Source organism: Vicugna pacos, chromosome 3 (genome assembly GCF_048564905.1).
Source record: "Vicugna pacos chromosome 3, VicPac4, whole genome shotgun sequence".
In the NCBI taxonomy this organism is placed as follows: domain Eukaryota; kingdom Metazoa; phylum Chordata; class Mammalia; order Artiodactyla; family Camelidae; genus Vicugna; species Vicugna pacos.
In genome coordinates this window covers 24,604,502-24,622,070 of record NC_132989.1, presented here as the reverse complement: position 1 = coordinate 24,622,070, position 17,569 = coordinate 24,604,502, and the positions used below count along the sequence as shown (strand labels likewise).

Here is a 17,569-nt window from a genome sequence, read left to right as displayed (position 1 = left end):
CAAGGACCATGTGTCTGAGGACTCTTACATGGCTTACCCTGTCCAACAGAGGGCCATGCCCACAGTAGGTCTTCATTACATATTTGCCATCAATAAACTCTGATCTGAAAACCCTTTACTTGTCCTTACAGGTAACAGACAGTAGAGTAGAGTGGGGAAATCTGCCCCAACCACTGACCCCAACTCTAATGATTTAAAAAAAAAAAAGAAAAGAAAGAAAGTAGAACTGGTCTTCAGAGTTTTAACTATAAATCAATACACATAAAATATTAATTATAGATGTTGTAAATAAAAATATATAAACTCTAAATATTAGGCCTTCTTTCACGGCATGCCACCTCCCAGTCTTTTCTCCCACCCTCCCCTAGTCTCTAAACTCCAGGTCCATGTATCCAGTGTCTGTCTTGACAACCCTTCTTAGATTTTTCACAGTAACTTAAACTCAACTGATGCTCCCCACCCTCCCTCAAGCATACTCTTCTTTCTGTATTCTCTATCTCAGAGGCATAACCAACTACCTACACACCTGTCCAAAGCAGAAACTGGAGTATCATCCTCAATATTGTCTTCCCTCTCTCCCTCTCTCTCACTTCACATACAACCACAAGTCCTATCCGTCCTATGTCCTTTAATATGTCTCCACCCCATTCCCTTCTCACAGTCACTGGTACTTCAGTGCTACGACCTCAGTCCAGGCCACGATGATCTCTTGCCTGGATTACTACAATAACTTCCTCCCAGACTCCAGAGTGATCTTTACAGAATGTCATTGTGTGCATAGCACATTCTATGTGAAATCTCTGGTTCCTATTGCATTCAGAATAAATCTCAGAGACCTAGCCTGGCCCTTCATAATCTCATCCTTGTCCTGAAGACATCTTGTTACTGAAGTATGAAAATGCTCACAACTGCCTAATACACTGGACTCCTCTTCCCTATCCCACCCAGTGTCCCCTATGTCTAGCTCGTCTCTACCAGCCCTCCAGATCTCTTGCAGAAGGTCTTCCACTACCTTGGATTTACTTCCTTCTTCTGTGTTCCCACAGGACTCTGTGCTTCCCTCGTATTATATTGTAATTACCTCTTCCTTCTCTGTCTCCTCCACAGTTTATGCTGGTAAATGTTTAACAGATGGTTGCAAAGAAAGGAGCCCTTGGTGTAAATACTTCCACCCTGGCAGATTTCAAGCCACCAACGTGATATCACTGAACACAGGAGTTGGGAAGAGATGTGCATTATACCATCATATAGTATTTCCATGACACAGATACAACAGACATAACCTAAAGGGTATAGACCTTAGTAAAATAATTTAGAAGTGATGGGTTTTGAGTATTTATTGTACTTGTTTTTAATATAATTAGTAAGTTACATCATTTAATGTTTAATAAAAGCTGTATTTAATAACTGACTGACAAAATTCCTGAAAATTTAACAAGCAGCTCTTGCAACTGGGTGAGTGCTGGCTCCAGCACATCACTGCCCACCCGAGGTTTTGAGCTCCATGAGAACCATGATGGTATCTTACTTCCCTTTGTATTCTTGGCCTCTGGCACACAGCAGGTGCTCAATAAATGATTATTGCATAAATGAATGAATGGATAAGTAAATTAGGTATAACTACCAACTATTCCATCTCTCCTCAATTCCCCTCATTATAATAATTATAGCTTTATCTCTCTCAACTTCCTCCCCCATGGTGGGGTGGTAGGGGGGCCTTTCTCAGCCAGTCAAGTACCCTGCATTGATGATACACAAACAGAAGAATAAGGAGCCATAGGAAGCCAGAATTGACTAGAGAGGAAGGAAGAGAGCAAGAAAGGTTGCTGCTTCCTGTGTCTGTTCTTAGGCTCTTTCCATCACTAAGGAAAATTCAGGCAATGAATGGAAAGGAAAGGACAGTAGAAAGCATGGCAGCAAAGTAGGAGACAGAAAAGCGTCCAAGCTTCCAATTGTGCAGAAGTGTTTGGGGGGATCTGCCAAGTGAGGAGCTCCAGAGCATCCAGAATGTGAGAGAGTGGGGAGGAGAGGAAAAGGGGAGTCCAAGGAATGCTGCTAAGGGTGATGAACAGCATCCCTGCTAAAAGTCATCAAGAGATGCAAATAAAGTTCAGGAAGCAGCACGGGCCACAAACATGGAGCCCAAACACATTACACTCAAGCTTTAGATGAGACAGAATAAAGAGAAGCAAAGTCACCTAAAGAGGGCAAAACAACTCTGAGTCAGAGTAAGACGATGCCAAATGCATTAAAATCCCACAACAAGGAAAACGTCCTTTAGAAGAGGAAATCGAAAAATAGGAATCAGACAGAGAAAACCCTTGGTCCACCTCATCCCACACTATCTATGAAAGAAAATGATTTCATCATCACACATAATCATTTGGTTCGGCCTCCGGTCAGATCCCTGTTGTGGAACTGGAAGCCTGTAAATACTCAAATGCCATTAACTCAGCCCCAAGCTCACAACACAGCTTCTCTTGAGCAAGCTGGCCTCCCCCATGGTTCTCCTTCAGGAAGCAACAAAGTGGTAGCAGGCCTTCAGGAGCATCTCACCAATAACAGTTTTCACTGCCAACTAATAAAATGATGCTCTGACTGCTGCACCTCCAGTTCTCATAATGAGTTCATCAGCACGACTCTGCATCTCCAAGTCTGGGCAGCAATGGAACACTGACAAGAGAGGACTTCGGAACCTACAGGGCTCTGGGCAAACTGCAGATGAGCATGTATTTCAGTCCTCAAGTTTAAGGCCAAAATGACCAAATTTAGATTTCTGCATCGGGATTAATGAAGGACCTAGCACTCAAAGATACCCAGACAGTGGGATTCAGGGCGTGATGGTGCAGGCTCGTCACCAAGAAGCACTCCCCTACACACAGGCTGCTATAGAGTTCCACAGTCTTTCAGTGGTGCCACTTCAGTTCACATGAAGCAGCATCAGGCGGACTCCCTACAGCAGGCTTCACGGACATGCAGAAGACACGTATCAGTGAGCTACAGCTGCTGGGTAACAGTTAAGATAGTCAACATTTACTGAAATCTCACTTCACCTCCATTATCTCATTTCATCTTCAGAACAACCTTATGAAGCAGGTACTATTATTCTCTCCTGAGGCACTGAGATAAAACTTATCCAAAAGTCCCACATAACTGAGTAGAGAACCAAATACTCCAACCCAGGTCTCCCTGACTCCAAGACCCATGCTCTTTATAGCAATGTCCAACTAACCTGGGATACTATCCACAGCCCATCGACCCAAGGGGAGCTCAATCCTTGTGACTCACTCTCTGAGGTTCTTCATGGTATGGCCAAACCAAGCCTAAAGAAATAGACTGAATTCTCTAGAACCTGTGACATAGCACAGATTCAGTCCACTGACTGTGTATTGGAGTGTATACTGGAGTTAACACCATTAATGGTACTGAACTTGGAATTTTCACACAAACCCATCATGATTCATCAAAGCTGGCCAACAGCTGCTGCCATTCCTATAATATGCTCCTTCATAAACAAGCTCAAGAACAAATACATTACAAATCACATTCCTAAGAGTCCAATTCACAGAGAGCTTACTTCAAAACTCAGGGGAAAGCCTCTATAGTGAGCTGTCTAAAACCGTAAGACATAAGAGAAATGCTTGAGTTTAGACAGATAGAAACAGACAAAGAGGGAGAAAGACAAAAAGAAACACAGCCCTCATTATGTGGCATTTTGGAAGCCAAGCTTCTATTTGGTTTGAATAGGAGAGCTGAGCTCTTCCATGTGTGGTTTTGATAGAAGCTACGATAGACTTTCACAAGTTAAAAAGCAAAGCCCAGGAAAGTTAGGCTGAGATTCTGAAAATCCTATTAAATCATAAAAAGTTAGAGATTTCTAACTTGAGATCCACTGAACTTATTTAATAGGGAAAAAAATCTAAGAACAAAACATGTTCAAGTTATTTTTTACATAGTTCATTAATGCTCTTCTCAGTCTAACCCAGTTTTAGGGTTTATCCAGAAATTGAAAAAAATGAGGTCAGTTCTACGATGGCAAATTTCATCAAATAAAGCACTTGGTTTAGAAAACGTATCCCTAAAATGTTCTTGTCTGGATCTGTCTTAACAATCTAAAACCTAGCAGGAAGCAAAAATCCTAAAAACTCAAACCTAGGTGTGGGAAAATCAAGAGCTGTCTTTCAACTGACTTTGTTTTCTTACAGTTGAAAACCTTGCTTCACCAAAAACTATTTCCAAAATGGAAAATTTGGTTTCAGCTATCATGGTTGACATGTACATACGCTTCAGGCAGCAGTGATGCCCAAACATTTCTACAGAAGTCTCCACTGTGCCTTCTAGGGGTGGGCAAGGACTGAGCGACACCGTGGGAGGAGAGAAAGGCTAGGGAGCTCCACACTTGCTCTTCCCTGGTCCTCCCAGCATGTTACCTGGTGTTGTGAAACTCAGCGTTTGGAGAGCATTGACCATCTACGTCATATCTTTTCAAAAAATATGATCCAGCTCTTTCTGGTCAAGGGTGAAAAGATAAGCTCTCAGAGGTCCAGGAACAGGCTCTCCCTGGTAAGGATGAGCCATTCCCTCTACGAGGACCACTTGCACAAGTTCACAGCACAGTGCTGGGTGCACAGTGCCCCTCGCAATCAGGGATGCTTCTGATAGAGAAAACCACCACAGTTTTCAGGAAATGGGCAACCGACATCACCTTGTTGTGATGATTCTTCCAAAAGTTGTGGTTCCCTGCAATTCTCGTGGATATGCCAGAGACAGTGCCTGGAAATTTTTTAAATTGTGGTAAAATATATGTAATGTGAAATCTACCACCAGAACCATCTCGGGGAGTGTAATTCAGAGGCTTTAGGTACATTTATGTTGTTGTGCAACCATCCATTGCCAGAACTTTTCCATTTTCCCAAATTGAAACTCCATGTCCATTAAACAATAATTCCCCATTTCTCCCTCTACCCAGCCCCTGGCAACCACTACCCTACTTTCTGTCTCTAAGAATCTGACTATTTCAGATACATCATATAAGTGAGAAATGTATTGTAATCCATTCACAAGACTGATTTCCAGAAGTGAAATAAAATCCCAGTAGCCAGAGTGACTGTCATTTTCAATGTCTATCTGCTCTCCACATACACATACACACACACACACACACACACACACACACAATTTATCACTGTAGCAGCTGAGAGCCAGAGACCCTTTTCCATGGCAAAACAGAAGACAAAGTCATCTTCCTCTAGCTGATCAAGCCACAGTGATTCTTCACAGAGGCAGATGGGAAACTTGGCATCAGGAGGTCCAGTAGATTGCTGGAGTGCTTAGGGATACAGCAAAGGTGACTGCCAATTCACAGGTTCTTAAAATTTTGGCCTGAACAAAGGAGTATCCAGTTCATGGTTCCAAACCACTGAAGCATCCAGATGCTTCAGGGTGTCTATAAAAAGGAGGATTAAGGGAGGTGTCGGTAAAACCCAGCAGAGGAAGTGCCGAGCCCTGTGTGGTAGCTTACTGTGAGGAGACAGCTGAGGTGGAAGCAAGATGGTGACCTGAAAAGCTCTCTAATTTTCTCATGAGAATGGTCCCACATAATCTGCTTTGGGTGGTGAATACAAGTAGGCCCTAAAATAAGGCTTGGTTCATACCCAAGCACAAATCATGGGGCAACAGATGAACACCAACAATCACAGCAACTCCCATTTCCTGAGTACTTATTCTGCGTCAGAAACACTTACTAGGTGCTTTATACACACTGTCTCATTTGATCTTCACAACTCTATGAGATACAGATACTGTGGGTACTGCCTTTACATTGAAAAGAACACCTAATTCTGAAAAACTGTGACAAACTCAAGGTCATACAGTTTACGAAGGAGATCCACTGCAAGGTCTATGTTACCCCAAAGCTCATGCTTTAATTAACAGCCTTTCAAGGTAGAAGTTATTTTCATACCCTCATGGCAAAGAAAGAAAATTGTTCATTAGGAATCTCTTGGCTGAAATTTTTTAATGCTTAAAAACAGCCCCAATTAAACTTCAGTGGGTTAAGTGTGGGACAAGCACCAGATTCATGATCCCTCCAGTCTCTGGAGGTCTGACATGTGATCCCAGGCCAGTCACTCAGCTTCTCTGGCCCTGGGTTTCCCAGGAAACTTGTGAAACAAGGCCACTTCCCCCTCTTCTGCCCCTACCTCAAAGCATTCCATGGGGTCAATTACCCGTGCTGAGATAATAAGGCTGATATCCAAGGATGAACCTATTGGCCTACTTTCTTTTTACTTATCAGAGCTTCCAGAAAAGTTATCAGCTAATCAGCAAATAACTATCTAGCACCTACTATGTGTGCAGCCACACAGCAGTTATGTGAAGTATCCAGAAGTACAAGCACCATCCTTGCCTCTGAGGACCTATCTCCAAGTTTGGGGACTTATGAGATATATGAAACAAAAGCACAAAAACATCTGGTGGGTTGGGCCTATCACTCAGCACCCAATTAAGAGACACAAACTAGAGGTATTGGAATTAGGAAGGACATCAGCCAGGACTAGAAGAGCTTAGGTTTCCAAGACAAAGTAGAATTTTAAAACAGCCTTGATAGATGAATAACGTTTGGGAAAGTGGAAAGGAAAGGCATTCCAGGCAAAAGGAACTCCAGAAGCTAAGGATGAGGCTGGATGGAGTAGTATACAGGATGGGTGATCATAAAAGAGACCCAGAGATCTCTCGGTAGGGGTAGGGGTATGGGTGAGTGGTGGGGATGGAGCCTGGAGCCAGACTTCAGAAGACTTGAATGCCTGGAAGGGTACACTGGGAACAAAAGGTAGTGAGCTTGGTGACCCGGTGAACACTGGAAACCACTTGGTTTGGATTTCTCTGCCTTTAGTAGAGGAAAAGCAAAAGAACATGTGTACAAAGTGGGTGTTGTAACACAAAGACATCAGTCATCCCAGATAAGAGGCACTGAAGAACTCCTGGGGGCAAGGACTCATTATATTTCTGAATACAGAACTGGGAACATAATACGTACCCCAAAATGCCTGGATCTGCTGCTGCTAGTTTCATGTGGACCTTTCAGCCCCAATGTGAAAGCAAACAGGCCTGGTGCAGAATCCCGACACTTCCATTCACATCACCCCTGCCTTTCTGTTAGCTACCAGATCAGCAGGAGGTGAGCACACTGCCCACCTCTGCCCCAAGGAAGCAGGCTTTCAGATGGTCCGTTGCCCAGCAGGCCACGTGGAGTCCAACACCAAGGTGCTGTTGCAAAGGGCGCTCAAGGAGAGGCTGTACCAGCAGCACTCTCCATCTAAAAAGTCCCAGACTCTTCCTATGGGAGTCACATCAAGAAACATAGTCCCTGGGTCCTCTTCAGACAAGAGGACACTAAGCAATCATGCCAGGTCTAAAGGGGTCTAGAGATGTTTGATGACATCATTCGACCCCGTGAGATGCAAGAATTGAAACAGTCCATGCAAAAGAAAGTGCTCACATTCACGGAGGTACTCTCCAGACAGTGTTGACTTAGTTGAACCTGTTATCATATAACCAGCTGGTTGCCATCTGAATCAAACTGGCAACTCAGAGCAGCTGCCCTCCCTCCCTAGCAGTCCACTGCCATGGTCTGACCTCTCCTGTAGTCTTCCCACCTCAAGGAAAACGGCAAGCCTGATTCTCACCCAGCCGCAGACCCACAGAATGAACAGGAGCCGTTTTAGCAAAGGAAAGACCTGCCCCTGCACTGCACTGAGCACCTTCACAATGAAAGAATCAGATTCTCAGATATCAGTTTAAAATGTATTGAAATACTTGCACCTGCCAGGGAACAAACCCTCGCTAGTTAGATCCAGAGCAACAGAATTACTTCAATTCCTTTCTGTTCATTTCTTTTTCATAAGAAACCCCTGATGGTAGGAGCAAGAATTTCTCTAGAGAATATAACTTCCAGTATCTTTCATAAACTTTTCAAAGCAAATGAAAAGCAGTTCAGAGCAAATGTCACCTGAATGGATTTCTCTCCTTCTTACTTGAACTTCTGTGGGTATACAGGTATACAGACAGACAGACACACACACACACACACACACACACACGCGCACACACACACACACTTTTAGGAAAGACATCAGCACAGCATGCTTGCTGAGGATTTGAGCACTTCAGAGTGAAAATGCAAGCTGTCTCTGCCAGGCCATCCCTGCTATGACATCAAAAAGCCCCTACCAAAGAAAAACCACCCGGGAAAGTAGCCAGGAAAGGGAAACGCCTCCTTGAAACAGCCTGAGAAAGGCGATCCTGATTCAGTCCATGCTGAAACTATTTCCTAACCCCAGCCAGGAAGTCCCTTCTCTCAGGGTGCTCTACTGCCCAGCAAACCCAGACCCGCCTTTGCGGAAGCCAGATCCCTGGGGAAAGGGGCTTCCCAGCTTCTCTGCCGCCCACTGGGATCCATCAGTAGCCAGCTCTTCCGACCCTGCCTAACCAACACAAACACAAAAGCTGCACCGCGAGCACGCGAACACACGAGCGCGCGCGCGCGCACACACACACACACACACACACACACACACACACACACACACACACACTGATACATACATACCTTTCACCCTCCATTGTGCGAGGCCCAGCTGGGGTGGCAGCCGCTGAGCTGTGCATGCACTGGAGGATCCTAGCTCTGTTCTCAGTCCCAGCCAACCAGCGGGAGATCTGATCAGCAACAGTGATTCAGCATGGCTGCAGATGAAGCCTCCTCCCTCTCAACACTCCTTCCTATGACTTACTCGTGGCCGCTTCTACCGCAGAAGCAGCAGCAGCAGAAGAAAATGTCTTACCCAGAGCTCCCTGCAGCCCTTTCAGCTGCTAAAAGCAGCAACCCCCTTGCTCCCCCTCCCCCACGGGCTTGCTGCTCCTCCGTCTCCTAGGAACAGCGCAGCTCTGGAGACCCAAGTGCGGTGCCACCTTTCCAGTCGCTTCCACATATGCCCAGGCATTCCCAGCCCAGGCGACTAGCCTACTCCAAGGGCTCCCATCTCCTCTGCCTGGACTCCAAAGGCTCAGGCAGTTCCTCACTAACCCAAGAAATACCAGCCCCCACCTTCCTCCCCTGCCCCCATAGGCTGTGAGCCTGTCAGCCTGGCCAGATTGCTGGAATGAGGAGGCCCCTTTGTGGCTTACAGTGGAGTTTATCCACCTGGGGAAATTGACTTGTAGGTTATAGCTCATGTTCCCATTGCTCCTCCCAAAATCTACAGTAGCTCTGTGAGTCTGATAGACAGAGAAAAATTAGGGGGAAAGAGCCTAACAGAACTGAGAAGAATGCAGAGAAAAATCAGAAAAAGAGAACTAGTAGAAATAGGTAAAACTGAAACAAACACTATTTTACTGCAAGAAATGAAACTGCAGTAAAGCCATCACAATGGATACTACATACATTTATTTCCCGAGGCCATAATGAAAGACCACAAATTCCAAAGCATAATCCTAAAATACCTTCCTAAAGTTTGTTGTGCTGAAATTTGACTTAAGCTGTGGCCCCAAACATTAAGTCTCCCACTGAATCCCCATCTCCAGCCAAAGACCTCCCACATATAATCTCCAGCTGGAGCCACAATTTAGACCACCCTAATGCTAAAACATCATCTTGGGACAGGCTGGAGGCCAGCCTGCTTCTCATAGCCACCACAGTCAAGGGGAATAGAGGTAACTGGGGCAATCAGCCACTGGTGTTTGATTAGCCACCAAAAAAATGGAAGTTCCTTGATGCCTCAGAAAAATCATACGTGAGTATCTCTAATCCAGGAACCCTGTGTGTCACATCTGTGCTTTTCAGGACCCATACTTACTACCACTAGCTAGTTGAATGACTTTCAGTCAGTCTTTTCCCCACTCTGGACCTCAGCCCCTCATCCGTAACACAGGGTCAGACCAGACAATCTAGAGACCCTTTCAGTGCTAAAATCACATGATTCTAAAAATGTCTTAAATGTTCCATTTTTCTTCTCATTAGATTACCCTGTAAGATTGTTAAATGTTTACTGGACTTTAATTTTGAGGGGGCTTTAGGGAGGATAACATGATTAATGTGAAAGTATGAGGGATGCTCAGTGAATCTATTATAGTTATAATTCCAATCTGTTAAATTTCTTCACTGCCTCAAAACCCCGAGACCACAGGGAGGCAGGAAGGACACTGAGGTAATAGAAACTAAGAATAACTTAAACTTTATACAGTCCCCTGAACTCAAACTGGCTAGCATGTTACTCTCAAAGATTACCCCCTACCCCCGACACCACAATGTCCTCTTAGATGAGGTCGTTAGGTTGTTACCCAACTCACTCTTTCTCACGTAAGAAGAGGCCCAGGTGATTTTATTTACACCCTACAGCCCTGTATCACTGCTTCTTCCTTTCACAACAACACCCCTCATATCTTTCTCCCTCTCTGTCCCTTCCTTTCCTAATCAGCCCCATGGCTCTGCTCCAGATATTTCCTCTAGAAGTGAATCACAGGGACCAGAAGCTAAACATCACAAACAAGGAAACTGAATCCCAGATTTCGTGCCAGAGTTCAGACATTCACCAGGAAGACAAGTGGGTGATTCACAAACGGGACATGAGAATAAGATGAGTCTCTCACAACGGCATACCCTCACTCACAACTTCACCATATAGGAAACCAGGGAAGTGTCACATCTAACACACCAGACAGAAATTTAACAAAAGGTCAGAAAAGGAAATACTGAAGGGCTGAGCATATTCAGGTTTCAACACACAACTACTGAGAGGCAGTATAAAATTTTTACAGAATTTCCTCTGCAACCTATTTGTGCGGTGGTAACCAATGTCACTACAGTGTATGTGTTGAAAACATACTGCTATCACCTGGACACTGTACTCCCTACTCACTCTCCCCACAAGAAGTAAGCTGAACAGAGACTACTCAGAGAAGGACATCAAGAAAAGAAAGGCCACCTCGCAAAACCAGGGCCAGAGCTGAGCCCAGACTCAAAAGTCTCCAGACTCCCGGGGCAAAGTTGCCACCCTAATCTCCCCTACTATCAGAGCTACACTTTACATTTTCTACCTTAATATCCAAATGTTCTCTGGGCCACAGCCTGAACTGGCTCACCAGAGGCTAACTTTCCCTGACTGGACTTCAGATTAAGGAGAGTTGCTTTCAGATTCTCGCAATAGAGGAAAGTCCACAGAACCAGAGTCTGCCCGGAAGAAGGGGTCCCATCCTTGGAACTCCCAGCTGTAGTGTCTGACCCCCTTGCCAGCCCTCCTCCCTGTACCCAAATCTTCTCCCACAGCATACCCACTGTACCTAGGGGCCTCACTTCTCCATCCCAAAGCAATTCACCCAGCCATGTACATAGACTTGAACTTCAGAATCCTCCAGCTCTATGTGACTTAAGAAGAAACCATGTCAGAAGAATCTTTGTAGTTTTTTTGAAGTGGGTTTGGTCTAGAGTGTTCTCTTCTCCACACTCCAACTCTCCACAAGGGGACTATACAGCACAGCTTATCTGGAGACAGCGAGATCAGTCTTTCTTCCTTTTATGTATCTTTTCCTTCTATTCTTGCTTTTATCCTCCTTCTCCACATCTTCAGTTCCTCACGTTTGCAGGCACCATAACACATAGTGGTGCATCAGAACCGCCTGCCCAGCTGGTTAAAATCACAGGTATCAGCAATCAGAAGGCACAAAGAAGCTTTCTAGGGTTATGACAATGTTCCATATCTTGAGTGTGATGACACTTACATAATTTTATACAACTACTACATTTTATCACACTAGACACATATAGTGAGTGAATTTTATTTTACATAAATTACACCTCAATAAATCTGGAAGAATGAAAACACTACTGGGCCAGGCTCCACCTCACACATATAGCATTAAGGGTCCAACGAGCAGGAATTTTAATGAACTTCATAGGTGACTCTAATGCATAGCTGAGTGCAAAGACCACGGTGAAAAGAACGCAGACCATGAGAATCAGACAGACCAGGGTCTGTGTGTACTTACCAGAAACATGACCCTAAGCAAGGTACTTTACAAGTCTCAATTTCCTCATCTGTATAAGGAAGATAATAATAGTACCTACCTCCCAAGGTTTTTAGGTTTCAAGGTTAAAGAATAACAAGCATTTAGCAGAGAGCCTGGCCTGTAATAAGCACTGAGAAACCATTAGTGGTTATTATTCGCATTGCCTATGCCAATGTTACCAAACTATAGCTCTGTGAGTCCTTGGTTTCAAGGTCAAGAAGAAAGTCAGTCAGGGTACCTTGTGCAAGAATTACAGCTCTGGGCCTCTCCTGGAGCCATTTCCACATCTTCTGTGGTCACTATTACCAAGAGGTCACCAGGGACTAAGCAAGACCAGAACTAAATTAAGGCCTACCCACACCTGTATCACCAACACTTCCTTTCAGATTCCGGACCACTCAATGAGTAGATTCTCCTCTCTCTGCTTAGAGGGCCCCCAGCACAGGAAGCCAGGCAGAAAATGAAAAGGAACTTGCGGCCCAAAAAAGTCAAAAGGTAAAGAGAACAGCATCTTATCCAGAGTAATGCCTGGCTTCCCTCAGGACTCCTGAGTAGATTCAAGAGGATAATCACCCGTGGCATTTGTGTTGCACTTGAAAGCTCATAAAGTGCCTCACGTCCCTCATCTCCTTGGACTTAAGATAACATCCCTTGAAGAGGAATAACAGCTCTCATCCCCTGACTATTTACTGTGGGCCAGACTTTGTACTCAAGACTTGACATGTACCCCTCTCGTTTAGTCCTCACAAAAACCCTATAAGCAGGGAAGATTAGCCCTGTTTTAAACGTGAGAAGTATAGAAATGCAACAGATTTTTGTACATTGATTTTGTACCTACAACTTTACTGAATTCATTTATTAGTTCTGACAGTTTTTTGACAGCGTCTTTAGGGTTTTCTATATATAATACCATGTCATCTGCAAATAGTGATCATTTTACTTCTTCCTTTCCAATTTGGATGCTTTACTTCTTTTTCTTGCCTAATTGTTCTAAGACTTCCAATATTATGATGCAAAAGTGGGCATCCTTCCATTTCCCTGATCTTAGAGGAAAAGTTTTCAGCCTTTCACCACTGAGTATATTAGCTGCGGACTTGGCATATATTGCCTTTATTGTGCTAAGATACGTTCTCTCTGTAATCACTTTGTCGAGAGTTTTTATCATAAATGGATGCTGAATTCTGTCAAATGCTTTTTATGCTTCTACTGGGACAATCATGTAATTTTTACACTTCATGTTGCTAATGCAGTGTATCACATTGATTGATTTGCAGATATTGAACTACCCTAGCAACCCTGGAATAAATCCCACTTGATCATGGTGTATGATCCTTTTAATGTATTAACTCAGTTTATTAATATTTTGTTGAGGATTGCATCTAGGTTCATCAGGATTATTGAACTGTAATTTTTTTTCTTGCAGCATCCTTGTTTGGTTTTGGTAACAGGATAATGGTGGCCTTATAAAATGAGTTTAGTAGAGTTCTCTCCTCTGCTAGAACTAACTAACAAATACAGTAAAGTTTCAGGACACAAAATTAATATACAAAAAAATCTGCTGTGTTTCTATACACTAATAATGAAGTATCAGAAAGAGAAATACAGAAAACTAACACATTACAATTACATCCAAAAAAGCCAAAATATCCAGGAATAAATTTAACCAAGAAGGTGAAAGACTTGTATATTCAAAACAATGAAACATTAATCAAAGAAATTGGAAAAGCCACAAATAAATGGAAATATATTCCATGCTTATGGATTGAAAGAATCAATACTGTTAAAATGTTCATACTACCCGAAGCAATCTACAGATTCAATGTACTCTCTGTCAAAATTTCAATGGATTTTTTAAATAAATTGAACAAGTAATCCTAAAATTTGTATGGAATTACAAAAAACTCCAAGTATCCAAAGCAATCTTGAGAAAGAAGGAAAAAGCCAAGGCATCATACTCTTTGGTTTCAAACTATATTACAAAGCTATAGTAATTAAAACATTTATGATATTGGCATAAAAACAGATACATAGAATGAAACCGAATACAGAGCCCAGAAATAAACCTATACATAGATGGTCAATTAATTTATGACAAAAGAACCAAAAAACACGGGAAAAAGCAAAGGCAGCAAAAGCAAAAATAAACAAGTGGACTATATCAAACTGAAAAGCTTCTGCACAGCAAAGGAAACCATCAACAAAATAAAAAAGCAACCTAAAGAGTAGATCCAAAGATCCAAAATATGTAAAGACCCTCATACAACTCAATAGCAAAAAAACAATCTAACTGAAAAGTAGGCAGAGGATCTGAGTAGATATTCTCCAAAAAAGACATACAAATAGCCAAGAGGTAAATGAAAAGGTGCTCAACACCACTAATCATTAGGGAAATTCAAAGGAAAACCACAATGAGATATCACTTCATACCGGTTAGAATACCTATTATCAAAAGGACAAAAAATGACAAATGTTGGTTAGGATGTGAAAAAAAATGGAAACCCTGTACACCATTGGTGGGAATTTAAATTGGTGCAGCCACTATGGAAAATATATGGAGATTCCTTGAAAATTAAAAACAGAACTACCACATGATCCAGCAATTCCACTGAAGTAATGAAAACACTCAAAAAGAAGTACGTAGCCCCATGTTCACTGCAGTATTATTTACAATAGCCATGATATGAAAACAACCCAAATGTCTAGCAATGGATGAATGGATAAGGAAGACAATACACACACACACACACACAGACACACACAGACACACAGGAATATTATTCAGCCACAAGAAGGAAATTGTGGCATTTGCGACAATATGAATGGAACTTGAGGGCATTATGCGAAGTGTAATAAGTCAGGCAGTAAAAGACAAATGCTATATAATCTGTCATATATGTGGAATCTAAAAAAAAAAAGTTTTAAACTAAAAAAACCCCAATCTCATAGATACAGAAAACAGACTGGTGGTTGCCAGAGGCAGGGTGGTAGGGGAGGGAGAAAAGTGTGAAGGAGGTCAAAAGGTAAAAAAGAAAACATGTTTTTTTCTTTTCAAAAGTAATCCAATAACTATAAGCTGAACTAGAATGGAAAGAAAGAAGGGAGAGAGGGAGGAAGAGAAAAATGGAGGGAGAGAGGAAGGGAGGGAGGGAGGGAAAGATAAAGAGAGAGAGAAAGAAGAAGGAAGGACGGAAGGAAAAAGAAAAGAAAAAGGAAAGGAAAAGAAAAGAAAGTAGCGTGAGGAAAGGGAGGTTCTGAGAGTTAAATGACTTGACCACAGCCCCAAAGGTCTGCCTGACCTCAGAACCCACTACTTACTACTACTGTGCTTGGCAGGCACTACCTTTACAGTACTACTTTCATTTCAGAGATAAGCCAACTGGCTGAGAGAGAGAAAGCAATGGGTTCAAGATCATTCAGTGAGTTGGGTGTGGGACCAGATCCTCAGATGTCTGGCTAAATGCCCTCTCCACCTCACCTGAAGATGGGAAATAATAGCATTTGAACCCCTAAAGATATTAACACAGGCTGGCATACAAGGCTTCCAACACCCACTATTATCACTTACTATTATAAAGTCCTTACCCCTGGACTCCTCTGGACCCCCAGCTTACCAACCAAGGTTGCCAAAGACTGCTCCTGGGGAAAACTGGAGGCACACCACTGGACCCTAGGTGAGGCAAAGAAAAGACAGACCAACTATACCAGCAGGCAGGGTGCTTCACACAGGCCAGTATATTGCCTTCAACCTGCAACCAGTGCCCTCTGCTGGTAGATACGTGCATCTCTTCATAAGAAAAGCAAAATCTCATCACTACACCAACGGTTTTGGAAGGGGAAAAATCCGCTTCCTCCATAGAACATTCCACTCAAGAATGAGAAGAGAAGAGAAGAGAAGAGAAGAGAAGAGAAGAGAAGAGAAGAGAAGAGAAGAGAAGAGAAGAGAAGAGAAGAGAAGAGAAGAGAAGAGAAGAGGAGAGGAGAGAAGAGAAGAGGAGAGGAGAGGAGAGGAGAGGAGAGGAGAGGAGAGGAGAGGAGAGGAGAGGAGAGGAGAGGAGAGGAGAGGAGAGGAGTGGAGAGGAGTGGAGAGGAGAGAAGAGAGAAGAGAGAAGAGAGAAGAGAGAAGGGAGAAGGGAAGGGAAGGAAAAGAAAGGAAAGAAAAGGAAAGGCAAGAAAAGGAGGGAGGAAGGAAGGGAGGAAGGGAGGAAGGAAGAAAGGAAGAAAGAAAGAAAGAAAGAAAGATTAATTCCTACTTACAACCTTTTCATAGGTACTTGCAACTTTAAATTGACTGCATTGGTCCTCTATCGGCTGTCTCTATCTCACCTCTCTAGTTCTTTCCTTTATGGGTACAAAGAAAGCTGGGCTGTTCTATATGAAAAGGCGAAATATAGACGAGACACAGCTCCAAAGTCAAGCAAGAATACAGTGATGTGTATGTGGGTGAGGCCAGGTCTGCACATCTAGCAGGTACAGAGAACTGAGGCAGGCACACAGTTAATATAAAACCCATAAAAGAGTATGCACAGACTTTTTGGTCACTCTCTGATTTCATACAACTATATGCTTATAATTCAGTCTCATTGAATATCTTTGTCTATGTGATGGGTTGTACCAGGAAGCTATCATATAAATTCTATATGAGCAATGAGCTTACAAACTGAGAAAATGCACGTGGACATATATGAATAATGATGTAAAAAAAAACCAAAAAGACATAAGAGAAGTGAAGAAAAGCTACTGTGGGAACTCAGGGGAGGAAGAAACAGCTTCCAGTTTGAGGGAAGGGAGTAGGACGCATGGAGTAGAAATAAAGTTGTGAATTTAGTAAATAATTCTGTGGAGCTTTAAAAAGAGTATTCATAACTGTAAATAGTAGTAACCAGATAATTTCGGTATCTCATGACTTCATTTAAAATTTCAAAAAATAATTTTAAAGGTCTATTTAATTCCACTATCAATATATTTACACATTGTACTATAATAAATACATATTATTATTACATATTTTATTATAACTTATATTATGGTAGAATATATGTAAAACTTATCATTTTTAAGTGCACAATTCAGTGGTATTCAGTATATTCACAATGCATGGAACCATCACCACAATCCTCCTTAGAACTTTTTCATCATCCTCAAAGAAACTCTGTACCCAGTAAACAGTAACTTTCCATTCCTTCTTTCCCTAAGCCCCAGGTAACCAATATTTTACTTTCTGTCTCTATGAATTTGCCTTTTCTAGATTCCTTATATAAGTGCAATCATACAATATTTGTCCTCTTGTGTCTAGCTTGTGTCACTCAGCATAATGTTTTTAAGGTTTATCCATGTTGTAGTATGTATCAGAATTTCATTCCTTTTCATGGCTGAATAACATTGTATATGCAACACTACATTGTTTGTCCATTCACCTGTAGGTGGACACTGGATTTTTAATATTCCACCTTTTCACAGAGCATAATTTAGTAAACATTTCCGTAATGTTTGACATTTATAGTTTCCAATC

The 17,569-nt window shown here is 42.6% G+C and overlaps 1 protein-coding gene across 5 annotated transcripts in view; it reads right to left on the bottom strand.

The window, feature by feature from the left end:
• KLHL3 (kelch like family member 3) overlaps positions 1-17,569 on the bottom strand; it is a 231,815-nt gene that overhangs the window by 101,850 nt on the left and 112,396 nt on the right. The window contains exon 2 of one of the 5 annotated variants that reach the window (XM_072956985.1): positions 15,672-15,727. The exons of 3 other annotated variants lie outside the window; for them this stretch is intronic. Coding sequence is in view for 1 of the 2 variants with exons in the window: in XM_006204607.4 (XP_006204669.1) it covers positions 8,609-8,664 (56 nt within the window). In the remaining variant the exon portion in view is untranslated. Of the gene's footprint in view, positions 1-8,608; positions 9,061-15,671; positions 15,728-17,569 lie in introns of those variants that run through there. One more of the 5 variants, XM_006204607.4, reaches the window with a different exon arrangement.